Below are 26,460 nucleotides of genomic sequence, written 5' to 3' on the forward strand. Positions count from 1 at the left end.
CCCGCCCCCGCCTCCGCCCCCGCGCGCTGCCGCGCGCCCCCGCGTCCTTCGACCCCGGGCAGCGCGCCGCTGGCCGCTGAAGGCGGCATGCGGGACTACGACGAGGTGATCGCCTTTCTGGGCGAGTGGGGGCCCTTCCAGCGCCTCATCTTCTTCCTGCTCAGCGCCAGCATCATCCCCAACGGCTTCAATGGAATGTCAGTCGTGTTCTTGACGCCGACCCCGGAGCACCGCTGCCGGGTGCCCGACACCGCGAACCTGAGCAGCGCGTGGCGCAACCACAGTATCCCGCTGCGGCTGCAGGACGGTCGCGAGGTGCCTCACAGCTGCCGGCGCTACCGGCTGGCGGCGATCGCCAACTTCTCGGCCCTGGGGCTGGAGCCGGGGCGCGACTTGGATCTGGAGCAACTGGAGCAGGAGAGCTGCCTGGATGGCTGGGAGTTTAGCCAGGACATCTACCTGTCCACCATCGTGACTGAGGTGCGTACTAGCCCCGGGGCCGAGGACATGGGGAGGACCTTCGCACTGCACCCCACAAGGTGTGCGCTGGATGCTGTCACTCTCTCTCCCCCAGTACACTATCCACCTCAAAGTGGGCATCCTCCAGGCAACGCTTTGAAAAGTGACTTCCAACCAGACCATGCCCCTACCAGCACGAGTGTCCTATTAGCCGCCTGTTAATGGCCACCTTGAAGAGGGTGCCAAGAAGGCCACGGTGGTCCCTAATAGATACTCTAAGACCGTGAATAATCAAAGACTTTTTCTAGATGGAGATGGGGGTGTTGAGCAAATTCAGAGCTTGGGCCAAGGGGCTGTCACCGCTTTTTCTCTAGCCTCTTGGCATCTGTTCAGAGAGAAACACTCCTTTCTTAAGAACTTGTAGGGGCGCCTGGGTGGCTCAGTCGGTTGAGCGTCCGACTTCAGCTCAGGTCACGATCTCACGGTCTGTGAGTTGGAGCCCCGCGTCGGGCTCTGGGCTGATGGCTCAGAGCCTGGAGCCTGCTTCGGATTCTGTGTCTCCTTCTCTCTCTGCCCCTCCCCCATTCATGCTCTGTCTCTCTCTGTCGCAAAAATAAATAAAAATGTTAAAAAAAAAAAAAGAACTTGTAAAACTAAGGGAAGCATGTGTATAAAATAGTCACGGTGCTCCTTTCTCCAGTTACTCTTTCCTCACCCACCCTCACCCAAAATGTCGGTCTAGTCATACCCTATCAGAGATTGTTTACCTTTTGCTTATGTTTAGTTACCAGAATTATAGGACCCATTCATCTGAACATCGATTCAGGCTGACTTGTTCACCTGGAATGCTTTAGAATATTCGAAGGCCATGTCGTTGGGCAGATTTAAAGCATACAACTTTAGTTCATAGGAAGCATGGGGGCGGGGGGGGTGCTTCTTATTCCCCAGCCCCTTGGATTTTCCTTTTTGGGTAGCTTTGTCTCTCCCAGTGACCCTGCAGTCATTAGTACTACATGTATGGCATCACGTTAACGGATGCTTGTAGATGTGCTTTGCATCTTATTCAGACACTGGACTCCCTGGGGTCTCAAGCAGAAATGAACTAGCAGAGCAGTGAAAAGAGTCCTCCATAGGCACCTAGGTGCCCAGGTTCACAAAGTGTCAGGATCAGGGATTCACAGATGAGAGAAAGCTTCCTGGCAATGGCATCTCGCTGAATCTGGAATGTTTAGCTCCAGTCTGGAACAGCTGGAAACAACCTGAAAGGAGGGCAGGGTTCACAGGGAGAGTTCTAAAAGGGAGTGTGCACAGGTCCTGATATGGCATCAAACCCTCCTGTAAGCCCACAGGGGTTCTGGAGGCCCCTTTTATGTTGCTTCTGGAGGCTGTCACCCTTCAAGGGAGTCTGATCACTGCCTTGAGCCTCTTGTGTCCATGGATGTGCACGCTTGTGCTCTGTATGTTTGGATGTTTGATGTCCCCAGCATCTGTGCTTCCTTACTGCCATGTATATGTAATAGGAGTGTGATCTGAGCCCCACTGGGATCTCTCAGCTAGTGATATCATTCCACTGTCCTGAGGTATTGATACTTGACAAGAGAGGCACTGACAGTGCTTTGTGACCCAAGAGTCGACAGAGAATCAAAACTCCTAGTCATTACAAGTCCTCGCTCCTAGCGTCACAAGCAAGTCTGTCACACCCCTGGAAGCCAGTGAGTTGTGAAAGCAGAGGCTGTCCCTCAGGTTGCTTGCTGAGGCCACCAAGGGGAAGCCATACTTCATGACACAGGAGTCCCTGCAAATTCTGCTTCTGGCTGCCCAATGAAAGGGGAAGCAGTGAATTCACGAGAAGCTCATGGCATCTCTTTGGATTTTACCCTGACTTCTAGAGTCCCTTGGTTTACCCTACTCATTTGCTCTTGCTTCACTGCCCCTATCCTGTCTTGGGCTAAGACTGGTGGTGGCACTGATGAGCTCCCAAAGGTCGGCTATAGTGGAAGGGTCCTTGAGCTACATTGCTGCCAATGTCAGTCTTTTCCTTTTTTGTATTTAGCCTATTTATTTAGCTGTCTTGGCAGTTTCATAAGAGCTGCCTGCCCTTTTACCTACATATACATTTTCAGCCTTTGCAAGGAGACAAGGTTAATACATTACTTAGCCCTTTGTTTTGGGATTCTGGAATGTCTGACTCTTAAGCCCAAGGCTGTTTGTTCCTCTTAGGTGAATAGTCACCCCTGGAAGCTATTGCATTAACATTCTGATGGCTCCATTTTTCTAAGACCCATTTTCTTCCAACCTGGACCTGGCCTGCTGATCACTGCAGCCAGTTCCAGGTCTGATAAAGCTTCAAGCCTGCCCTCAGCCCCAAATCATACATAGAGGTGTTTATAAGTACATTGGTATTGAATTCCTATTTGTTTTTCAACAGAAGATGAAAACCATAGGTCTCCTGTTTAATTGTTTTTCCTTGTTGAAGTTATCAAGTATGTACATGTAGTACTAAACGTTGTGGTAGATTTACCTCTTTGCATCTCCCTGACATGAGGCTGGATATAGACAGGGTACTGAAGGAAATTTTTGGTGAATGGATTAATGAACAACTTAAGAAATGTTGCCTAGGGGCGCCTGGGTGGCGTAGTCGGTTAAGCGTCCGACTTCAGCCAGGTCACGATCTCGCGGTCCGGGAGTTCGAGCCCCGCGTCAGGCTCTGGGCTGATGGCTCGGAGCCTGGAGCCTGTTTCCAATTCTGTGTCTCCCTCTCTCTCTGCCCCTCCCCCGTTCATGCTCTGTCTCTCTCTGTCCCAAAAATAAATAAACGTTGAAAAAAAAAATTAAAAAAAAAAAGAAATGTTGTCTAAAGTTTGAGAGCTAAAGAAGGAAAGGACAGTTTAATTCATAGAAGGGAAACTTGGAGGTGGTCAGAAAGCATTGACCAAAATATTTTAAAGAAAATGTAACCTCCCAGCCCACAAACTGTGGCTTGCCCCTAAATGGATCTGTGACAAAGTGTTGGGATTGGCGGAAAGGAGGTGAAAAGGAATGCGATGAAAGGGAATGTTTCGGGAATAGTTTGGTGGTCCCTGTGCTTCTAGACTGGCGTCTTCCCTGCCCCTCAGTCATTCCTGGAGTACTAGAGAATCAGCCACCCCACCTTGCAGTGTTGCTCCAATATCTGAGTGCTTCTTGATTCAGGACTACCCCTCTTCTGAAACCTGGGTGATTTCTCAGGCTGCCTGGCCCACCTGCTTTTTGGTATTTCTCTAGCCCAGCTAGCAGCCAGAAAGATTCTTTGAGAAACTTCTAGCTCTTCTGGCACCCATCAGTTAGGGTGTCTTCAGCTAAGACCTGGGAGTCATGTGTGTTTCCTTGCTTCTGGCCACTCTCTGCTTCTCTGAAGCCTCCTGCCCCAGCCCATGGCAATACTTTGACTCACTCCTTATTGTCCTGGAAAGTCTCTTACTCTGGACTGGCTTTTCTGTCAGTCTTATCTCAGGTACCAAGTCTTGGAAGATAGGACAGCCCTCACTGCTATCTACAAGCCTGCCTGAAGGAAAAACCACATCAACCGGGGAGGCAGGGCTGGGCTGACTCAGTGTGGAAAGACCCGGAGCTTGTGCCTCACTGTTAGGTCTTTGCTGACATGTCTCACTCAAGGGAGAGTGAGTGAGCAGACCCTCAGCCCTGCCTTTGGAGCTCATGGCAACCAGAGAAGTTACTTGTTGGGTCCCTGAGGCCCCTGTACACACCGTCTTAGTAGAACCATCTAGACATGAGTGGTCAGATTGAGCCCTGCTCTAGCTGGCTGAGAACCGACACCCTGGGTTAAAGTTCTTAGAGCTGACACAGAGAAGGGGTTAAATAGAAAAAAAAAGAAAGAAAAAAAAGGAAAAAATTCTAGAGATTGAAGCTTTGGGTTCATCTGGGCCTTGAGCAGCCAAGCCTAAGGTCCAAGCCCAAAAGATACTGTGGTGTTGTAAGTTAACAGCCCTTTTATTTATCTCTTCCCTCACCCAACTATGTACCAAATAGCCTCTCCTCTGTAGAGCACTGCCAGGCGTTATAGAGGATATGGCAGCAAATTCTTTGTCTCCTTGCCCAGACAGCCTTGGGGCAAGGATCTGCCATTAACTGCAGCAGGAGGCAGGATGAAATGTGTGTAGGAACACATGGCATTCAGTAACAGGTGGTGCTTACCAGCATAGCGTGTCTGACCATTGATGCGGTCAGGCCAGGTACATCACAGGAAGAATTTCTGCCCTATGGGCACAGACCCTGTCTTTTTTCCCTTCCAGCCAACTCACAGGTTAGAACATTTAGTCCCAGGGATCTACATCACATCTCTATTTCCCATAACTGAGAAGCAGCTATAACTATATACTGCATACAAGAGACACAGTTCTCTCTCTTCTTAAAAACATTGACAGCTTTGGGGCACTTGGGTGGCTCAGTCGGTTGAGCGTCCAACTTTGGCTCAGGTCATGATCTTGCGGTCATGATCTCGCGGTCATGATCTCGCTGTGAGTTCCAGCCCTGCATCTGGCTCTGTGCTGACAGCTCAGAGCCTGGAGCCTGCTTTGGATTCTGTGTCTCCCTCTCTCTCTGCCCCTCCCCCGCTCATGCCCTGTCTCTCTCTGTCAAAAATAAATAAACATTAAAACAAAAAAACATTAACAGCTTTGTTGAGGTGTAAATAACAGAAAATAAATGGCACATAAGTAAAGTGTACAATTTGAAAAGCTTTGAGTGAGAGAGATCCATGAAACCATCACCAGTAGAGAGGCACATTTCTGAACAGGAAGGATGGCAAGTCTGGACCCTTGCCAGAGTGGCTCTTAGATTTTTTCAGGCTGTCTGTTTTCACAGCTCACCCAGCTGAGGGGTCACAATGCTAGACTCATGACCTGAATCTTAAACACACATTTAGTTCTAACACTGAGACTTGCTATCATCAGCCAGTACCAGCCTATCCCACGAACCAAGAGGAAGCATCCATGAGCTAGTCTATAGCTGCTTTAGTCACAGCTGGGGAGCCACGAGCTCAGGATAGGAACACTAGATTCCTCTGCAAACACAAATCTTGATACGTAGCCTGGACTCTAAGGGCTTCTCAGCCCACCTCTGCTAAAGAGGATGCAAGCCAAATCCTGGAGTCCACTGCAATCCTGGTGGCTGACACGTTGGGTTGGCTGAATGGGTTGGCTGGGTAGGATCTAGTCCATGGCTGCCCTTGTGTTCATTTTTTGAGACCTATTATCTTTCCTGACCCTACTCATAGGCTGTCTGTGGCCAGTAGGAAGGAAGTGTCAACGCAGGTTTGCTTTTGGAGGCCCCAAACCAGGTCCTGAGGATTGTTAAGAATCTTCAGTGGTGGATAAAGGGCCCAGTTACTCCAAGGAGTTACACACTTGCCCAGAGTAAGGACAGCCTGGGCCAAGTGGCGGGATTGAGGCTGCAGGTACTGGAAAGATGCCCTGGGAATCTATCCCAAGATGAGCATGACAGACACCTTGTCTCCTGCAGGGGATAGTCTGACCTGGTTTCAGGTAACACCTGGCCTTGTCAGCACAGAATTCCCTATAAGCCTGTATCAGGAGACGTGACATTGTTGGGGGAGGGGTCTACTGCTCCAGAACTCACTATAGAAGCCCCTGTGGATTTCCAGTCTAGCTCAGCTGTATCAGTTCCCACCCCTCATGCGAATCCTGTTGAGAAGCAGCTACTGACTCTTCAGTTTTGCATCTCCATTGCTACAAAAGTAATGCGTGCTGGCTGGGAATAGAGCCCATCATAGTCAGGAGCTGCGGTGGTAGTCGTAATCTGGCCCCTGAAGCTCTAACACCTAAGAGCCAGAGGCTCGCACCCCATTACCGAGTCCCCCAGCTCTCACTCCCTGGTCACTCCCATCCTGACTGTAGCAGCCGTGTCTGTATGAGGACTGCCCTGGGAGCACTCACCCTCCTAGAAGAGAGATGGTATCTAGATGCTAGCACCACTGAGGCTGCGGGGGTAGGAGGGCTGCCTGAGTATTTGGACATTGGTGCTCCTCTATTCTTGCCTCCTGCTAATCTGGACTTCCTCTAGATTTGTGTGTGTGTGTGTGTGTGTGTGTGTGTGTGTGTGAGAGAGAGAGAGAGAGAGAGAGAGCACAAGTAAGCGAGTGGCAGAGAGAGAGAATCCCATGAGGGACAGAGAGAGAGAGAGAGAGAGAGAAGGGGGGCTCAGACTCACAAACCGTGAGATCATGACCTGAGCCAAAGTCAGATGCTTAACCAACTGAGCCACTCAGGCGCCCCTAAACTTCTCTAGATTTGAGTTTCAGATTGCTACCTCTTCCTTGCAGTGAGGATCACCACACCATTCTCAGCCCATCCAAGATGCATGCTTATTCCAGAGTGGAGAGCCAGTTATGTGGCCAAGTGACCCTTATTGTTAGCTGTGGGGGTTCTTCATGGACTGCCTCACACCCCTCTGAGGTGCCTGGAGGCTATGTGCACACATGCCCAGTGGGGCAGGGAAGCAGGCTTGTTTTTCCCCCTGTCACTGGCCTGGAAGAAATGCTTTCTTGGAAGCTGCACATCGCCCCACCCCTTTGTTACTGGGGAGCCAGCAGGCTCCATGGAGGGCAGGCCAGCAGCCTGGCACCAGACAGGCAAGGGTCTGCATTCCTGGAGGGCAGCCTTCTTGGTGATTACTGAGCACCATCTTTCTCTGTTCTGGGAAACATTTTTCTGGGAACCACTAAGCTTTTTGTTTTGTCCTTTCCTCTCTTTTTTTTTGGCTCCTTGTTAGGCTGGGGCAACCCACCATATGAATGTTCAGCTGCTTCCCCATGCCTGCAGATCTCTTTTCATGGTAACTATAGATGGAACTATGCACTGGGAGCTGGGAAACTCAAGCGGAGCAGCCTGTTCGGTACCTCGATCCCTGTTTTACACATGGGGAAATTAAGGCACAATGAGGGAGGAAAATCTTAACTGACATTGGATAACCACTTAACAGTAGAGCAGAAGCTAAACCCAGTTTCTTGATTCCCAGCTCAGAGCTCTTGGCTGTAATTTGGCCTAGTGTTTTTAGCACAGCATTAAGGATCCCAGGGCTCACTGGCCCAGAGTGGGGACCTGGGTCCAGCTGCAAGAACAGATCCACATGATGCATTCCGGGCCCTCTGGCCTCAGTCCTTTGCTGGATGCCTTGACTCTTAGAGCCCCAGACTCCCACTCTAGACCCATTCCTGTGCCATTCATCCTAATGGCCTCAACCCCACTGAAAGAGTACCCTGCCCCATCCACAGATTCCTAGAAGTGACCATGAAAGGCCACAGTATTTGCTCCCTACCTGTCCCCCCCTCCTCAAATTGGTAGCAAAACAATGGAGCTGAAAGCCGTGAAAAACAGGATGGGAGGGGCCCACTCTCCCTGTGAGGGGCAACCTCCTCTCTGCTTCGCTGCCCACATGAGCCTTTGCCTGCCTGAATGAGGTCATGCACCAGTGCAGTAATGTAAACAGAACCTGCAGGGATGCAGGATATTCTCATTTAATTTAACAAGAAGTCTTAAATTTAAAACATTTAACAAAAGAAGTGAGTGATATGTCCCTTTGCTCCCTTACAGTGGAACCTGGTGTGTGAGGACGACTGGAAGGCCCCACTCACGGTCTCCTTGTTTTTCGTGGGTGTGCTGGTGGGCTCCTTCGTTTCGGGGCAGCTCTCAGACAGGTAAGGTGGGTGTCTGTCTCCTGCAGCTGCAGGGGACCATGGGACCGAGCAAGGAGCATGTACGTGCCTGGCGCTTGACTTCAGATGATAGTCTCTCAGCCCAGGGCCTTGTGTTTTAAAAGAAGAGGAAGCTGTGTCTATAGTATATATTCCATACTAGGTAAAGAGACCCAACAACCTCCTCTCTAATTCTTGCTTAGCAGAACAATCTGAGCGAATTATATCCATGATCCCACTGAACCAGAAATATGCCATAATTCACTTCTTGTACCAGCCTAGTTGGCTTTCCCTAGGTGACTCTTTCGTGTCCCTGAGCTTTGGAGAGGTAGACACCACACACATGCAGATGAATTTTTCGTAGATCTTAAGGCCTACAATGAATGACCACCTCTGTATTTTCCAAACCATCATTCTCTCTGCATGGTGAGAGGAGATCTCACTAGCTGGTAGTGGCATAACAGGCAGAACTCTTGGGTTCATGGGGATGGTGCCTCTTAGCTAAGAGACCTTTGGTTATCTTACCTACTTCACAACAAGCAGAAAATGTGCTATTTTGGCCCATAAGCAGCTTATTTGTGTAATTCCAAGGTTTTTAACTCAAGTTCCATTCATGGCTTAGGGAGTTCACCTACTCTTGAAATTATGTGCAAAATTTTAGAGATTGTATATGAGCATTTTTTTCTGGAGGAAGGTCCATAGTTTCCATGAAGTCCTCAGAGGGATCCATTATACCCTGTCTTTTTACTCTAGGGCTCCAAGGTCTGTTGGAGAAGTCCACAGTGAGAAGAATAGCCTTCACCCAAGGTCCTTGGCTGTACTGGATCACCCAGTGGAGTCCCAGCATTCTCCTAGCTGGTTGGGGTTTAATAGAGAAGTTCAGGATGAGAATGTCATCCTACCTTAAGAACAAAGTCAGGGGTGTCTGGGTGGCTCAGTCATTTAAGTGTCCCACTTCCGCTTAGGTCATGATCTCATGTTTTGTGTGTTCGAGCCCCACGTTGGGCTCTGTGCAGACAGCTCCTAGCCTGGAGCCTGCTTTGGATTCTATGCCTCCCCCTCTCTCTGCCCCTCCCCTGCCCATGCTCTGTCTCTTTCTGTCTCAAAAATAAATTAAAAAAAAAATTTTTTTTAAAGAACAAAGTCATATTGTCCCATAGCACAAACTCAGGGTGGTGTTCTGGCATGTTTAGATTATTGTTTTTACCTGAGAATCCTTTCTTCATGAGAAATAAATGCATTTCTCACTAGATTTGTGTTTTCCAAGTGTCATCTAGCCATTAGAAAAGGGTCGGAGTGCCTGGGTGGCTTAGTTGGTTGAGTATCCAACCCTTGGTTTCGTCTCAGGTCATGATCTCACGGTTTTTGAGTTTGAGCCCCACATCCGGTTCCGTGCTGACAGTGCAGATTCCCTCCTTCTCTTTCTCTCTCTTTCTCTCTGCCCTTCTCTCTCTCATGCTCTTTGTCTCTGTCTCAAAAATAAATAAATAAAGTTAAAAAAAAAATTAGAAAAGGATCAAATTCCCGCAGTCACCAGCGAGCATTAAAGAGTCAGGTGGGCCATGACCACTGATTGACAATTCTAGACGATCCTGAGACACTTGCTCTTTTGGAGGAAAGACCTTGCTTCCCTAGATCTTTAATCTAGCAGTAAGCATCAGTTGATTACTTATATTTATCTAACAAATACATGGCACCTAAGATGTACTAGACACTCTCATAAGCACTGTACAAATTTAAAAGAAAGAACAAATAATCTCATCATAACCCTATGAAGTAGGAAGTATTCTTACTCTTATTTTTACAGACAGGGAAAATGAAACCCACAGTAGTTAAATCGCTTGTACGGTCACAAAGCCAGCAAGTGGCAGAGCTAGGATTTGGGCCCTTAGAGCCTTGATGCTCTGTTTTGTGTGGACTACTGTTCTCGGGCCTTGCTCTTCCAGAATTTGCCTTCTATCAAGGCAGAATGTACTAAACAACTAATTGAGGCATGTACTTGTCCTTTGTGGTGTAAGTGATACAGAGAAGTAGTACAGGAAGCTAAGAGAGAGTCTGACAGAGGAGGCCAGGAGAAGCTACCCCGACCAGATGACAATGTGCTGGGAGTTGAAAGAGGAGTAGAAACTGGCCAGCGATAAAGGGGTGCAGAGAGGAAGGAGCATTCTGGGCAAAGAGAGCTGTACTTAAGCCTAGACTCCAGAAGAGACGGCACACTTTAGAACCTGGAAAAAAGTCCTCTTTGGTGGATGTGTGGAGAGTGGTATGAAGAGGAAGCGTGACACATGGAGGCCCAAGCAGAAGAGCAGGCCAAGCTTAGCTGATGGACAGGAATTTGGGCTTTAGTCACAGAGTAGTGGGGAGCTGAGAGTTTTGTAAAAACAGGAGTGTGGTATAATCAGATTTGTATTTTTTTTTTTTTTACGATTATCTGATAATTTTGCAGAGAAAGGACTGAAAGGGAGAAAGAGGGGTTGTGGAGAGACCACATAAGAGGCTGTAACAGTATTTATGTGGGAAATGATGGCTTGGACCAGGCTGACAGTGGTAGAAATGGAGAAGAGAGGTAGGAGGTCCAACCAACAGCCCTTGGCTGTGTGTTGGATGCAGGAGAAGAAGGAAGATTTGAGGCCTGTACAACAGAGCCCTTCTCTGAGACAAAGGACTCTGGAAGAGGACCATGTCTGTAGGAGAAGAGTGGAGCTCAGTTTGAGTGTTCTGAATCTGGTGTGACTGGGAGAGGCCTGAGTGGATGAAATGAGCCTGCAGTTGGATGTACAGCTATGGTGCTCCATGAGAGGTTTGAGCTGGAGAAACACATTTGGGAATCGTCAGCTCCGTAGAACCCTTGGCAAAGCCCCCGAGTGTGGAGGAGATTGCCTGGGAAGGGTGTAGAGTGAGAACAGGGGCTGCCCAGGACTGCTCTTTGAGACCTTCCAAATGGGCTGGTCGGTAGGAAATCTCCTCTCACGGGGTTGAGTGGCAGCTAAGACTCAGAGGAATTTCCTTGATGTAAAAATCAAGGAGGAAGTACCCCAAGTTCAAAGTTGAAACTCAGTGCATTTTTCTGGGTCAACTATGTCATGGGTTAAGTAGATCTTTGTGGGCTAGCCTGAGAACCTGATTACCAGGAACACCATGAATGCCTGAGGAGAGTGTTCAAGTTCCACAGATGTGATCCCAAGCAAACAGTAGAAGGAAAATTAATGAGTATATTGAGGACTACCTTAGCCTTCTAAAGGGCAAGTGCAGTATTTTAAAAATGTAAAAAACGTGAGCAGACTTCTTTTAAGTAGGGTCATCTATGTCAAGTAAATGAAGCAGCTAAAAGTGTAGCTGTTGTAGGTGCAGCCCTGCCTTCAGCTCCTAGCATCACCTCTCAAGTTTGTCTGCACCCCTATGGGAGGCACCAGGCTCGCTGGGATGGACAGTTTCTGATCTCATTACTTCTAAGTAAGCTGGCTCAAAAAAATGACCTCATGCCAAAGAAATGACCTCAGAGCAGTAGATTCATGCCCTCAACTTGTCTAGGGTATCAACAGTAACTTTTTGTATAGGGCAAAGATTTAGTCTCCTTTCTAGAATGTTAATAAGCCTGAAATTCAAGAGCAGTTAAAATAATCCTGGGTTGTCGCAGCATTTTACCTGAAGATACCGAGTTACCTTCTTGTGTGTGAATTATAAGAGGGCATAGCCCTAGAAAAAAGTAGTCAGATATTTCCTGGTTTTCTAACATATGTGTGGTTGACATTTTGTTGACAGACTTTAACAGCGAGTATTTCTGGTCCCAGCCCTGGACTGCCAAAAACTGGTGCTATGTAAGGATTCCCTGGGTCTTTCTCTTCCCTACCATCCCAGGGAACCCATGGGAAGGGACAGCATGGGTAAAGGCTATCCCTGTCTCCTTATAGGAAGGGGCCGTCCCTAGGTTTGTGTGTAGGGTACTCTTGTTATGTAACAATGCAGGGGGAGATGGTCTCCTTCTAGACCAGAGTTTCTCAACCTTGGCACTATTGATATTTTGAGCCAGAAAATTCTGTGTTGTGGGAGACATCCTGGGCATTTTAGGATGTTTAGAACATCTCTGGCCTCTACCTACTGGATGCCATTAGCACCAAAAACAAAGATTAAACCTGTTTCATTGGAGACAAGCACCAAACTCTTTAACATGGCACCAAGGCCTCGTGCGGTTTGGTTCCCCCACACACACACCGACCCCGGCAGCCTTCTGTTGAACAGCTGACACCACTCAGGCTGGCTGCTGGCTGCGCATGTCCTCCTGTCTCCTCCAGCTGCACTTGTGTATGCTCTTCTCTGTGTTCCCCAATCACCCCAACCTTCCTCAACCATGAAGGCCAACTCATGCTTCCTTGTGCCTTTTCTCCATTGCACTGATCAGAAATTGGTAATTAAGAGGTGTTATCATCTGATTAATGTTGGTCTCCTCCACTATACTGTGAATGCTTGGTCCCTTTTGCCTACTTCCCTTTGTCAGTAATAACTTCTTTTTCGGGCCTCATCAGCTCCCCATCATTGGGGATCCCTTCCCTGAATGCCCACATCCCCACCCCCTAGTCCCAGGCCAGAGTAGTTTCTTTTGTTGTATCCCTTGTGAACCTGAGTGGTGATCATTCAGTGCGCTTATGTCTACGTGTAATTGTACTTTCAGTAGTGTGGTTGTTTGATTAGAATGTGATTACTGTCTGTCCCACCAACTGTAGACTGTAAGTCCCTTGAGGGTAGAAACAACAATTTTTTTTTTTTTTATAATCCAGAAGTATCCCTAGTGCCTAGTATATAATTGAGGTTCAAGTAAACATTCATTGAATGAAAATGGGTATCAGCCAGCCCTGGCCAGACTCCAGCTGAACCTGCTAGGTTGGTTGAAATACGTTGACTTGTTCCTCTCTGACTGTGATACTATCTTTAAAACAGAACAAACCCCCCAAAAAACCAACAGTTAAAAAATTTTTTTTAAATGAACATAGAGAAAACCACACAGAACAAGTGTGTGGTGGATTGATGACTTATTCCAGGGAAATAACCTTGTAACTACCACTGAGTCAAGAAATAGAACCTTGCTGGCCACCCAGGAGCCCCCATGCACATGTCCCGTCTCAAGTACAACAGCCTCTCTCCACCATAGGTAACCACCAGGCTCACTTAAAAAATTTTTTTAACATTTATTTATTTTTGAGAGACAGAGCATGAGTGGGGGAGGAGCAGAGAGAGAGGGAGACACAGAACCTGAAGCAGGCTCCAGGTTCTGAGCTGTCAGCACAGAGCCCAATGCAGGGCTCAAACTCACAAACCGTGAGATCATGACCTGAGCCGAAGTCAGATGCTTAACTGACTGAGCCACCCACGTGCCCCTCAGCCTGACTTTTATACTAATTACTTCCTTGTGGGTTTTTTGTAGTTTTATCCTCCTGATGTGCATCCTTAAACACAGGTCTAGTCTTGGCCACTTAAAAAGTTTTTGATATGTCTTTTAGTCTACTTTGATTAAGGGATTCTGCCTCCATCCTTTTCTTTACCATATATTTTATCTCTTGCACTCTGGATTGTTCCTCTGTAGAATTTTCTTGTCTGGATTTTGCTGATTGCATACTCAGGGTGCACTTCAGCATATTCCTCTTTTCTCTGTGTCTCTTGCATATTGGTAGTTGGATATAGAGACTTGATCAGATTCAGGTTCATACCCTTTAGTGAGACTAGAAATCATGCATGCAGTATTCAGTTATCTTTTCATAAAAAGACCGTTAGCAGTCACTGAAACATAATTCCCAAATCTGTCCATTTATTAAAGATTATAATATGGTGATATTCTAATTTTATCACTTCTCTTTCATTTAATAGTTGGAATGCTTTCATAAAATGATATTTCCCCTCACCTATTATTGGTTCCTATTGACATTCTTTGGATATGTGACAATTGTTTCTTTTCCTTTATTTCTCAGTCTTCATTTAAAATGGCTTGTTTCTCCATCATCCTCCAAAGTAAACCAGTTCTCTTGTAAAAAGCTACATTCTGAATGTATGGGTGTAAGCATAATGAATACATTTCAATCCCTTGCAATCATTATCATATTTCTGGCACTACCTTGGGGGCAGTCCTGGTGTCTGGGCTGAACATTGGTCCTGGGGAGTGGGGAGGGCAAGTAACAGCACAGGGACTGGAGACCAGGACTGTCCTTGTACTGCACCCTGGCAGCACTGTCCACAGCCCCTCCCTGGAGAGCTCTGGGGGAAGCCCATCTTGGTGGAGCCCATTTCTGCCACCTCCTCCCAGCTGGATCTCTGTCACTCTCTTCCCAGGTTTGGTCGGAAGAACGTGCTGTTTGTGACCATGGGCATGCAGACAGGCTTCAGCTTCCTACAGATCTTCTCGAAGAACTTTGAGATGTTTGCTGTACTGTTTGTCCTTGTGGGCATGGGCCAGATCTCCAACTATGTGGCAGCATTTGTCCTGGGTATGGCCATCAAGTTGGAGTTGAGTACTTGATCCTGTGTTTCACCATCATCCCACCACCCACTCTCTGGAGATAGCTATGATGTCCCCCAAGGGGAAGTGGTCTCTAGCAACACCAACCAGCACTGCTTGAACCTAGTTTTGTAGGCAGTGAAATTGAGTCCTCTGAGTGCCCAGCCTTGAGTCACTAGGAGCACGGTAGCCTGAAGGCTGAATTCCAGTTCTTTTCTGGTCTCTGAGATGTGGACCTTGGCCCCATTAGTATTCAATAGCCACTTTACTAGAATTCACCCAAGATCATCTGTTAAAAAAAAAAAAAGAGCCTTCCCAGAGCTAAGGTTGCTAAGGAAAGATGGAGACATGATGTGAGGAGCAAGGGCCATGAATGGTAGGTTTGCCAAGGAAGAAAACTGCCTCTTCTGTAAAGCATTGTGTCCAGGGAAAGTGACTGGAAAGAACGAATTGATATGAATGGACTTTAGTCTCGTGATGTTTAGGGTTTTAATTCCAAGAACACACTGCAGTACTTTGGCCTGTTCTCACTGAAAGTCCCACTCTCACTGTTTGGAGGAATCCAACTCTAGCTTATTGGTCTTTGGGTTCCTTGGGTTGTATGCTGAAAGGATTATTTCTTTCTCTTCACGTCTAATAGAATAATCTTTTCTTAAAAATATTTCCTTTAAGCCCCCATGTGCATCCTTCATAGTGACTTCCCCTTCAATAAATTCTTCCTCACATGAGGAGTACATTTTGAGGCCTAACGTGGCATCTTTAGTTTACAGCTTGGGGAAGTGATAAAATTTTCAAGGTAGAACTGTCCTTGAGGAGCCTAAGAGGCCAGCGTGGGGCACCCCCAGTGGGCGCTCAGACTGCACGGGGTTCAGAATCCCACCGTTTCCTAGGGCGTGGCTGCTTCCATTTCTGTTGAAAATTACATAAGAGAAAATCAAAAAGGAAATTACCTAAATTAAAGTGCTAACATGACTCCTCCCTTGTTTTGAACAGGAACAGAAATCCTTGGCAAGTCCGTTCGTATTATATTCTCCACGTTAGGAGTGTGCATATTTTATGCGTTTGGCTACATGCTGCTGCCACTGTTTGCTTACTTCATCAGAGACTGGCGGATGCTGCTGCTGGCGCTGACGGTGCCGGGGGTGCTGTGTGCCGCGCTCTGGTGGTGAGTGTCGCCTGTGCCCAGGGGTGCCCATCCACAGGATGTCTTCCACCTGGCCTTCACTAGGGGGCAGCAGCAAGCCACAAATCCCTATTTGGGCTCCCAGAGACAGGGAGTGTAAATTAGTTGTAAGTTGTTTCAGAATGTTTTTTCCCTACCGGAAAAGCCAAAAAGGAAACAAAACAAAATCCCCAGACATCAACAGACTTGTTCTCAGTCCTGTGCTGGGTTTATTGAAGCGCAAGGAGAGGAAGAAGTTGTAGCCGGGAGACGATGGGGTCTAGTATGACCTTCAGGAAGTTATCAGACTGACAAGACTGCCTAGGCCCTGGTTCCAGCTGTGTGTTGCCAAGACCTCACACCACAGGCACTGGGAGAAGAGGGAGAGCACTGGAAGTGAGAGTCCCCTGGCTTACAGGGAGGAAGCCAGGCTCCATATGGGCTTCCAAGATAGAGGACTTGGACAGGCAAAGAGGAGGCTGTCCATACCAAGAGTGGGAACACAGCAGAGCGGCTGAGGCAGGAATTGCCCCTTGCAGGTGGGGTTGGTGAGATCACTGCTCCCCTTAGAGCAGAGAGCATTACAGAGCATAGTGGGAGAGGACACAGAGCAGAGCATGAGTCCTTCCTGGTCATGACCAAAGGGCAGAGTCCATTTGGTGAGGTAGAAAATAAGATCCATAAAGTCTTAAAGTCCCGGGTGCTTTGATAAACATAGGCAGGGGATCTGACAAGTCATTTGGATGCAGCAGGGGTGGGAAGTGAGGAAAAACTACAGGCTAAGAGGCCAGTGCAGAAGCTTCTGTGGATGCTGGGGACAAGTAGGAAAGTACAACAGGGCAAGAGTCTGGACTGGGCCAGGCCCAGGACAGAAGCCAGGCTTCAGGAACTTATCTTGTGCCTTTCTCCTCAGTGTCCAGCAGGTGGCACCACCATTCTTTAGAAATGGAGGTGGCCAGCCTAAGAAGGAATCTCGTCCCGGTGCACAGGACCCTCCAAATTTTGTGCACTCTTGAGGGTACTCAAAAGCTCACACTTCAGGTCATTAGTGGGTATAGTGTCAACCATCTCTTTGCTTCTCGCTTGGAAACACCAGACATTCCCCAAATGTAAACTCTAAAACCCCATTTCCCACTTCCACTTATGCTGCACCTGGTCTGTTGGGCAGGACTGTCCCAGTGAGATTATTGCTTATACATCCAGGTTCATCCCAGAGTCCCCCCGATGGCTCATCTCTCAGGGACGATTTGAAGAGGCAGAGGTCATCATCCGCAGGGCTGCCAAAATCAATGGAATTGTTGCACCCTCAACTATCTTTGACTCAAGTGAGGTAAGCGCCATGAGGGAGCTGGGCAGAGGGTGTCCGTGACCATGATTTTAGGCCAGCACCACGCAGGAGCCCAGCCCTCTCTCTGCCCAAGCCCCAGCTGCCCTGCAGCAGGTCCTGTTCAAATTCACATGTTGAGGAGAAGGTACCAGTTGTCCAAATCTCTTCACCTTCACCTTTGGTTGTCATACTTATGTAATTCTCTTCTAGGCAATCATATAGTTAAACCATTAATTTGAATAATAAACACTCTGAGTAATAGGACTTGCATGAAGTTGGCATCATGGGGAATTATTGTTTCTCATGTCTTAGGTAGTTTCTCATCTTTAAAAAAATAGTACGTAAAATATGGAGCAAAAGTAGGTTTGGAGTTAGAAATGTCCAGTGTCCTTCCACCCACCAGTCATTCGTGTTGCATATCATCTTGGAGCCAGCTCCTTTTTGATATCTGCCTTTTCCGCCTATGCCACCCCTCTCTGCAAACCCTATTCTCATGTGCCATGGGTAATTTCCTGGCTCTGCCTTATTCCTGGGTCTTGATTCTCCCTCCTGTTCCCTCTCCTTCCACCATCTAGAGCAGGCAGTTTTCCTTAGTCTCATGACTACCACAAGAGGTTAGAAGTTGTAATTGCTGGCTGATGGGGTCCTGGAATGTGTCTCTGATCTGATGGGAAGACAAGGCTGTGAGAACAGCCACTAGCAGTCATGCTGAAGTGTGTGCAGAAGGAACGTGAGAAACACTCAGGACTCAGGTGCAGACCAGGGCTTAGGAAAGGGAGACCAGTTATTACAGGCATCAGAGAAGCTGCTGGCCACCAACAGCCCTGCCTGCCTCACAGTTAAGTGCTGGCCCAGCAACAGCTCCCACCCAGCACATACTGGAAGGGCCTCTGACACACAGATGGCAGGGCGGGAGTAGATGGCAGGGAGGGCTTTTAAGTGTGGTAGCTTTGGTGGCTTTTCAGTGAGGGGTCAGTCTGGGTGAACCCATAAGCCCCACTGGCATCTTTGAGGAAATGAGGCTATTTCAGGGGCTCCATTAAAGTCAAAATTTGACCTTTGGTTGAACTGCTAACTTGAGAAAAACAAACTCCAAAGCTGGGTTTGTTTAAGAAAGCAACATCAGTGTGTTTAGACGTGTGGTTTATTAATGTCCTTGGCTGTGCCAAATTTCATAGGAAGTTACTCTGGGTGAAGCTGAGGTCAATTTTCCTGTTTTTCTATCTGAAATTTTTTTCCTTGGAAGTAACCCAATAACTACATGGTATGAGGACTCAAAACATTAATTCTTTAAAAATATCAAATCAATAAAGTGCACAGCCAGTTTCTCTCTCTGACCCAGAGGGCAGGGAGCCAGCCTCAGGAAGGAATGCTCGGAAGGCCTCCCTGGAATGTGGCCACTGATGGTGGCTGGGGGTGGGGCAGAGAAGGAGCTGTCAGCCTGGGCCTCTGCCTTGGCTGCATCCCCTGAGGGACGGGTCACCTACTTTTCCTTATTCTTGCTCACTAATGTGTCATCGACAAGGCCTGGGGATGCCTGCCTTCTGCAGCAGCGTAAGATACACTCAGCACACTTTTTCTTTTCAAGAAAGAAACATAAAACACTCACCAACTTGGAGACGCAGAAAGCTAAGATGATAGGGTTCAGGCGTGTTACTGAATCTCTGAGTCTCCAGCCTCTCCATCCCATACCCTTGTCATATCATTCCTGCAGCTACAAGACCTGAGTTCCAAGAAACAACAGTCCCACAGCATTCTGGATCTGCTTCAAACCCGGAATATCCGAATGGTCACTGTCATGTCCATAATTCTGTGGTGCGTAAGTGAGACCTACCTGAGGCTTCCTGACAAAGCTTCTGGCAGTGGCTGTCAGGCCTCTCATTTGCAAATGTGTGTCTCAGACCAAATTGAAAGCCTGTGTCATCAGAAAGCGTAAGGGATCTGCCTTGCAGTGAAAGAAGTGGGCATGTCACAATTTTTAGCTTGATGGAATCTCAGAAAAGGAGAATGAAATCTGTTGTGGGGGCTTTTTGGGAAGCTGTGGGGTCTTTGGGGAAACCGTCCAGGTCCTGAGGCAGATCCTTGATCACTGTGGGCCCTAGTTTGTTTCTGTCCCCTGCACCTCAGACAGTGACTGACGAGGACAGGGGAGGCCTTTAAGAAGGAGCTAAGTGAAGGGGCGCCTGGATGGCGCAGTCGGTTAAGCGTCCGACTTCAGCCAGGTCACGATCTCGCGGTCCGTGAGTTCGAGCCCCGCGTCGGGCTCTGGGCTGATGGCTCAGAGCCTGGAGCCTGTTTCCGGTTCTGTGTCTCCCTCTCTCTCTGCCCCTCCCCCATTCATGCTCTGTCTCTCTCTGTCCCAAAAATAAATAAACGTTGAAAAAAAAATTTAAAAAAAAAAAAAAAAAAAAAAGAAGGAGCTAAGTGAAAACGTTATGTCCTTCCCATTACAGAGACTGCTAAGTACTGTCTGGGAATGTGGAAGCAGAACATCCTCCCTTTGGGATGTTCACAGATTGTCCTGAAGGCAGGGCCCATAGCCAAGATGTCCTCAGGCTCCTTTTAATGAGGCATTTCACCAAGCGTGTCAGGAGGGCATTTGTGAGTTACCAGAGCAGGGGGCACAGCCTAGTGCCTTGGTAGCATTGGCTCAGTGGCCAGACCCTTGGGATTGTAGAATACCTGAGCTTGCTGGGTGAGAACAGCAGGCTTCATCTCAGTGTCCTTTGTTACTGGAGCTGTCAGTTTTGAGGCAGCCAGCTATTTTGCTCCCTGGGGGATACTGTGAGTCACTCACTTCCAAGGAATTGCCCAGGACCCCTCAGGGCAGTGCACCACACCTGTGTTGGCCTCAGACAGGACCGGTGTTCATCCTGCACCACAGACTTGCCAGCCTATGATGAGTCACCTATTCTGTGGTTCACCTAGGTGCTCTTCCACCTCTGGATTTCCCAGGGACTCCTGGACACTTCCTTTTTCCTGATTGTCCCAGCTGTGGTTTCAACATGCAGATGAGTCGAAACATCCTAATGCCTAAAGGTCTGGTTTGCCAGAGTGTTGGTCATCAGCAGAGAGAATGCCTACCAGGGATAGGGTCCAAGCCTGGGACATTGGGAAGCTTGTAGATGAGAGATGATGTGGCCCTGCCATCGGGAGCTCCTCCCCTTGTCCACAAGTACAGTGGGGCTGCGGTCAGCCGCTTCTGTCCATCCTCCTCTGGGCTGAGAGCCACAGATGGCGGGTCTGCTAGGAGGTCTTTCTCCAAATGTTTGACCTAATGATTGTTTTATCTTATCCCTCCAGTCCTGTCACACCTTACTTGACACATGCCTCTTTTCTCATTCTCTCCCTCCTTCTGCACTTGCTGGATTTAGGGGCGGGGGGGTCACAGGGTAGGGAAGTAGCTTTTGTGAGTACTTTGGCTTAGGGTTTTTAAAGCTGAGAAGCACGTTGGAGGTGGTTATTGTTTTTGTTTTTTCTCAACAAAGTAAATCTACCTGAATTATATAAGCCTTTTCGCTGGGACTCTTTCTATTTGGAATGCTCTGAAATTGGTGTGGTCCAGGGTTAACATGGGGTTAGGAGGAAATTATCTTTTGTTCTAAGAAGTAAGGCTCAGGGTTAAACCCGCTATCCTCCTGGCGAGGATAGTTTTAAATTTCCTGCACTAATTGTACTTTAAAAGTTGTTGAGGTTGGGAGGCACGTGGATGCTATTTCTCCAGCTTTCTCCCGCACTCTTTTCCAGGATGACCATCTCAGTGGGCTATTTTGGGCTATCCCTTGACACTCCTAACTTGCATGGGGATGTCTATGTGAACTGCTTCCTGTCAGCAGTGGTTGAAGTCCCAGCATACGTGCTGGCCTGGCTGCTGCTACAGCACCTGCCCCGGCGCTACTCCATGGCCACCGCCCTCTTCCTGGGCGGTAGCGTCCTCCTCTTCGTGCAGCTGGTGCCTCCAGGTAGGGGCCACATGCATCTGTGGTCTGGAGTTTTTGCTGACTCACTCATTCTCTACCAGGCTGTGTCCCCCCATTAACGAAGAAAATGAAATCACGCAGAAACAGCTTACTTGCATATCTGCATCCTCCATCAAAAAAATCAAGAGAAAGTGTCTCCTGGGACCAGACACTCATCATGGCTTGGGCTTTGGGGGAGTGGTGAGAGCTGGTGGTGAGCATTAACTCTCCCAAGTTAAGGTGTGCATATGTGTCTTCTGCAGAGTAAGGGGGAAGAAAGAGCCAACCCCATTACTCTTGAACCTGGGCCTATGTTAGTCATGTATTCAATAAGTAGCTCCGGAGTGCCTCTGTGGACCAGGTGCTGTGCTTGGGGCTAAAGACGCAGAATTAAACAAGTCAGACAGAACCCCAGGCCCTCCTGGAGTTTGCACACTAGTTGTGAAGACAACAAACCAGTAAATAAAATGGTTAATATGGTGCAGACTGGGTCACCTTTGATAATAACAATAAAGGACAATGGAGAGCTAGTTTAAATAGAGCAGTCATGGACAGTGTCCCTGAAGAACAGGCATTTGCAAGTGAGCAAGGACGTAGATGGAATGATGGAGAAGACCGTGAGAGGGTCTACACATAGAGCATTTCAGGCTGAAGAAACAGCAGAGGCAGAGACCCTGAGGAGGGAATAACTCTGGCATGTCTGAGGAGAAGGAGGGAGCCGGTAAGAGGTGAAGGGATGGAGAAGGAACGGGCCAGGCACCTCATGGGTCTCACAGGCCATTAGCTGGATTTTTTTTTTAATTTTTTTTTTAACGTTTATTTATTTTTGAGACAGAGAGAGACAGAGCATGAATGGGGGAGGGGCAGAGAGAGAGGGAGACACAGAATCGGAAGCAGGCTCCAGGCTCTGAGCCATCAGCCCAGAGCCTGACGTGGGGCTCGAACTCACGGACCGTGAGATCGTGACCTAAGCTGAAGTCGGACACTTAACCGACTGAGCCACCCAGGCACCCCTAGCTGGATTTTTTTTTTTAATGTTTATCTTATTTATATTTGAGAGAGAGAAAGTGAGCATGTGTGGGGAAGTGGAAGAGAGAAAGAGAGGGAGAGAGAATCCCAAGCAGGCTACATGCTGTCTGTGCAGAGCCCAATGTGGGGCTCAGACTCATAAACCATAAGATCATGACCTGAGCCAAAGCCAAGAGTTGGATACTCAACTGACTGAGCCACCCAGGAGCCCCAATTTTTTTTTTTTTGAGAGAGAGAGAGAGGGAGAGAGCATGTGCATGCACGTGAGTGGGGTACAGAAAGAGAGAGCAGCACTCAGCACTGTCAGCACACAGCCCGATGTGGGGCTTGAACTCACAAACCATGAGATCATGACCTGAGCTGAAGTCAGATGCTTCACCAGCTGAGCCACTCAGGTGCCTCAAGTGGATTTTATTTTTAAAACCATCTTGGTATCCTACTGATGGGATAAGGAGGCAACCTTCTTCCAGAATTCACAGAACAGTGTGTGGACCTTCGTATTCCATCATGGTATCCAGATACATGAATATGGGGGCCTCTGGTGGTTGTTTGTGGGTGCCTGAGCCTGGCACTGTTCTGCACAGGCATGGCATATATACATAGAGCTCACACCAGAGCTCAGGGTGACCCACAGGCCACTGTGCCTCATTGGTACAGCGAGCAGGATGGATAGGATTATTCCTGGGGATCTGCTGTCCTATGAATTGTCAAGGTCTATGTGAGGGAAAGCATGAAATGAGTTAGAATGGAACCCCATTCATCCACAGGTCATTCATTGATTCCACAGTGCCTGCAGTGTGCGGTTCTGGGGTGCCACCTGACCCCTCGCCAGGCATGTCTTTAGTGACTTCTGGACTAGAGCAGGTTTACTTGGGCTATTGAGAGGCTCACTTCGGTGGTCTATAGGCTGAGAAGGGCATGTCCTCACACAGCTGTGGGTCCCAGCCTCCTCTCAGGAAGCAACTTGGAGGGATATCTTGGCTACAGCTTCTTATCCCACAGAAGGTCATTAGAGAAACTGTCCCCCATATCCCAGAAAGGAGAAAATATGTTTGCTTCGGGAAAAAAGATACAAAATGCCTAATAGCAGCGTACCGTGGGTTGGTGCCTTCTACTTCCTTCCCTTTGCCTTTCCAGATTTGTATTATTTGGCCACTGTCCTGGTGATGGTGGGCAAGTTTGGAGTCACTGCTGCCTTTTCCATGGTCTACGTGTACACAGCCGAGCTGTATCCCACAGTGGTCAGAAACATGGGTGTGGGGGTCAGCTCCACAGCATCCCGCCTGGGGAGCATTGTGTCCCCCTACTTTGTTTACCTCGGTAAGTCCTGTGGGCTGGGGCATGCAGGAGCCGTGGTGTGGAAGCACTGATTGCCTTTAATGTGAGCTCTGGTGGGTTGTTAACAGCAAAGCAGGCACACATAGCAGATGGGATCCATCCAGTACCAGATCTATGCCTAGAGAGGGCCTGTGTCCAGGCACACTGTAGAGGAGGCACTCACTTGTAAACAGAAAACAACCTACGCACTAGCTAGAAATCAGTGAGATAAGTAGAGTTTTGTTTCTGCTCTGGCTATCCCAGGCCTTCCATCAAAGAATCTAGTTCCCTTGTCCTAAGAAACTGCAGCATGGTATAGGGAGCCCATGTACTTAATTGAAGAAATTTCTTCTTGGAGTCAGAGTATAAAAGGAACATGGAGGGAAGGATGTCCATTCAAGACGTCTGATGGATGAACTGAGAATTACCGTAATTTGGAACACTTTGGTTTTACACCATGGTTCTATACTGTGTAAAGATATGCTTTGTGCCATTTTATGTAACAGGGCACAATTTTTCTCTTCTTTGGAATTATTTCCCCATGGCAGCTTCTCCCTCCTGCACACCCCCAGCCTGCACATCTTTGGGGAGTGTTGGTGGCCGCCTTGAAAGTACCCAGAACATGTGAACATGCTACATGAATCTGACAAGCAGAAACACATTATCTGGCCTTAAGGCAAAGTGAGCGGGTTGTGACATATCTAGAGAGGTGGAGGAGTTACTGCTGTGCCTGGATGAGAACCTCGAGTTCCGTGGAAATGCAGCATTGGGAGATAGGAATAGTGCCCTCCTCCCAGCCCGCACCCCTCCCCTGTACCGTGAGGCGCTGCAGGACCTCTGGGCACGTCTGTGCCAACTCTGGGTTCTGAGACCTGTCCAGGTGCCAGGTTTCAATCTGGTAGCTCAGACTGTGGGAGATGCAGAGGCTGAGAAGGCACGTGGTCCCCTTTAGAGTCCTGGGAGCACAAAGGGAGGAAGGGAGGCCAAGTCTGACTGCATCCCTCGCTTAGAGTTCTGTCTTTGCCATAGGTGCCTATGACCGCTTCCTGCCCTACATTCTCATGGGAAGTCTGACTATCCTGACAGCCATTCTCACCTTGTTCCTCCCAGAGAGCTTTGGCACCCCTCTCCCAGACACCATTGACCAGATGCTGAGGGTCAAAGGGTAAGGTTGTGCTGGGTTGCTGGGTTGCAGTGTTGATGCACTGGGTCCAGGCCTGGCTGAGAGTTCCCTACAGACTCTCCCAGACACCGTGGGCTAGTTTAGCCATCAGAGGGTTAGAAATGGCAAGGTGCTTAGAGACTGTCCTGTCTGGTCTGAGACAGACCACAGTGTCACCATGTGCATCTCCACCACCCCACAAGCTCTGGGACAGCAAGAGACCAGGAGAAACCTTTTAGAATCTGCTGTAAGATTTTTTCCCCCTTAGTGAGATCATCTCAGTTCTGGATTTTGTTTGACTATTTAGAGACTGGTAGACATTTTTTTAAAGATTCATTGCTAACACTAGTTTTGTTTGTTTTTGTAGGATAAAGTACAGGCAAACTCCAAGCCACACAAGGATGTTAAAAGATGGTGAAGAAAGCTCCAAAGTGCTTAAAAGTACAGCCTTATAACACAGCATCCAGTAGGGGAGAAGGTGAGGAGAGGGACAGGGTCTTGTCAGAAACAGCTTGTGCTGTTGTGCAGACACTGAGCCCTTCAGCAGTGGACATCTCCACCCTTCATGCTCTTGCCTCTGTGTCTGACTTGCTCCTGGCTGGACACCCAGACTCAGAGGTTGCATGTGGCCCTAGGGCATTACCTTCCCTCCAGAGTGACAAATTTAGATACATCTTAACTCCCGGATTTGGTGGATGGTGGACTTGGCACTCCCTAAGAAGTTAACTGTTCGCCAGAACCAATGGGACTTGGAAGAATAAGAGAGGCACATGTAAATTTACATCTTAATTTCAGGCCACCTGAAAAGACTCCTGACAAAACTGGAGGTCTAATTATCCCCCCAAATCTTCTCCCCATTTCCCTCTAGTGGTGCACTTTAGAGGAAAACAAATAATTGCACAGAGGGTTTGCTTTCTCACACTTTCTTAGTCTTAAGGGGTATTAAGTGGGATTGTTGCTCCCCCAGGCAGGAGAGCACAGATCTGGGGAAACCTAAAGGTAATTAATACAGAGGGAACTGAGCAGATAATGGAAGAAGGGCAAGTGCATTGATTTGTGAGTTCTGGTGCCACTCAGTGTGACTACTGGGTTGACTTGTTTACATCTGATCAAAGCCTTGGGCTTGTCCAGGCCCATACAAGGTGCATCATTGAATCTTTTATTCTTGTTTTCCACTGCTGTGTGAATCACATCTCTTAGCTTCTGTGGTTTCTGATGTATGATTGGAAGGAAGTGTATCAGTGAGAAAGAGAGGCAAGCAAACTCATCTCTTTTCTCAAAACTATAATGTAGATTTTGTATATTTGTGTTTTGTTTGTTCATTTGTTGTTTGTTATGTCTTTTTCTGCTTAAGTTATTTGCCCTTCAGAATAGACTTTAGGAAAGTCTTGTTCTTCAGCCTCCTGGTTTGTGTCTTTGTTGTTTTTTTTCCAACCCAGAATCACTCTGGCGATGGCCTGCCATTGCCCTTTGTGCAAAGAAATCAGCCTTAGCCACAAGCACTTCTCTGAGTGCCAAAAATGACGTCACTATAAGAGTTCCTTTTGTGATACCTAATCATGGGAAAAAATTACAAAGAAGAAAGTTAAACTGTGTTCACAGTCTTTCAGAGTTGCTCACTTCAGTCGTGTAACATTGGGAGATATTTTGTGTTCAGTGTAACTTTCTTTTATGATTATGTTACCACGGTACTCCAAAAGCAGATGCTTCACCTGGATAAAAACCATATTTTTGTGAAAGCTACTAAAGTGCCTTGGTAAATGAAGATGTTTTAATAAATAAAATGATTTTTTAAATAACAGCTGCTGCCTACAACCTTTATTTCCACAATTTGGTGAGTCATGCCACAC

The 26,460-nt window shown here is 47.9% G+C and overlaps 1 protein-coding gene across 1 annotated transcript; it reads left to right on the forward strand.

Annotated features, from left to right (window-relative positions):
* Positions 1-37: 37 nt before the first annotated feature.
* On the forward strand, positions 38-26,411 carry LOC115515713 (solute carrier family 22 member 5). Its single transcript, XM_030317795.2, has 10 exons — positions 38-480; positions 8,070-8,173; positions 14,489-14,643; positions 15,648-15,819; positions 17,020-17,146; positions 18,858-18,958; positions 20,891-21,105; positions 23,269-23,451; positions 24,478-24,613; positions 24,978-26,411. The coding sequence occupies exons 1-10, from the start codon at positions 88-90 to the stop codon at positions 25,063-25,065; spliced, it is 1,674 nt and encodes a 557-aa protein (XP_030173655.1). The 5' UTR covers positions 38-87; the 3' UTR covers positions 25,066-26,411.
* Positions 26,412-26,460: the final 49 nt, after the last annotated feature.

The sequence above is a fragment of the Lynx canadensis genome, chromosome A1 (genome assembly GCF_007474595.2).
Source record: "Lynx canadensis isolate LIC74 chromosome A1, mLynCan4.pri.v2, whole genome shotgun sequence".
Lineage (NCBI taxonomy): Eukaryota > Metazoa > Chordata > Mammalia > Carnivora > Felidae > Lynx > Lynx canadensis.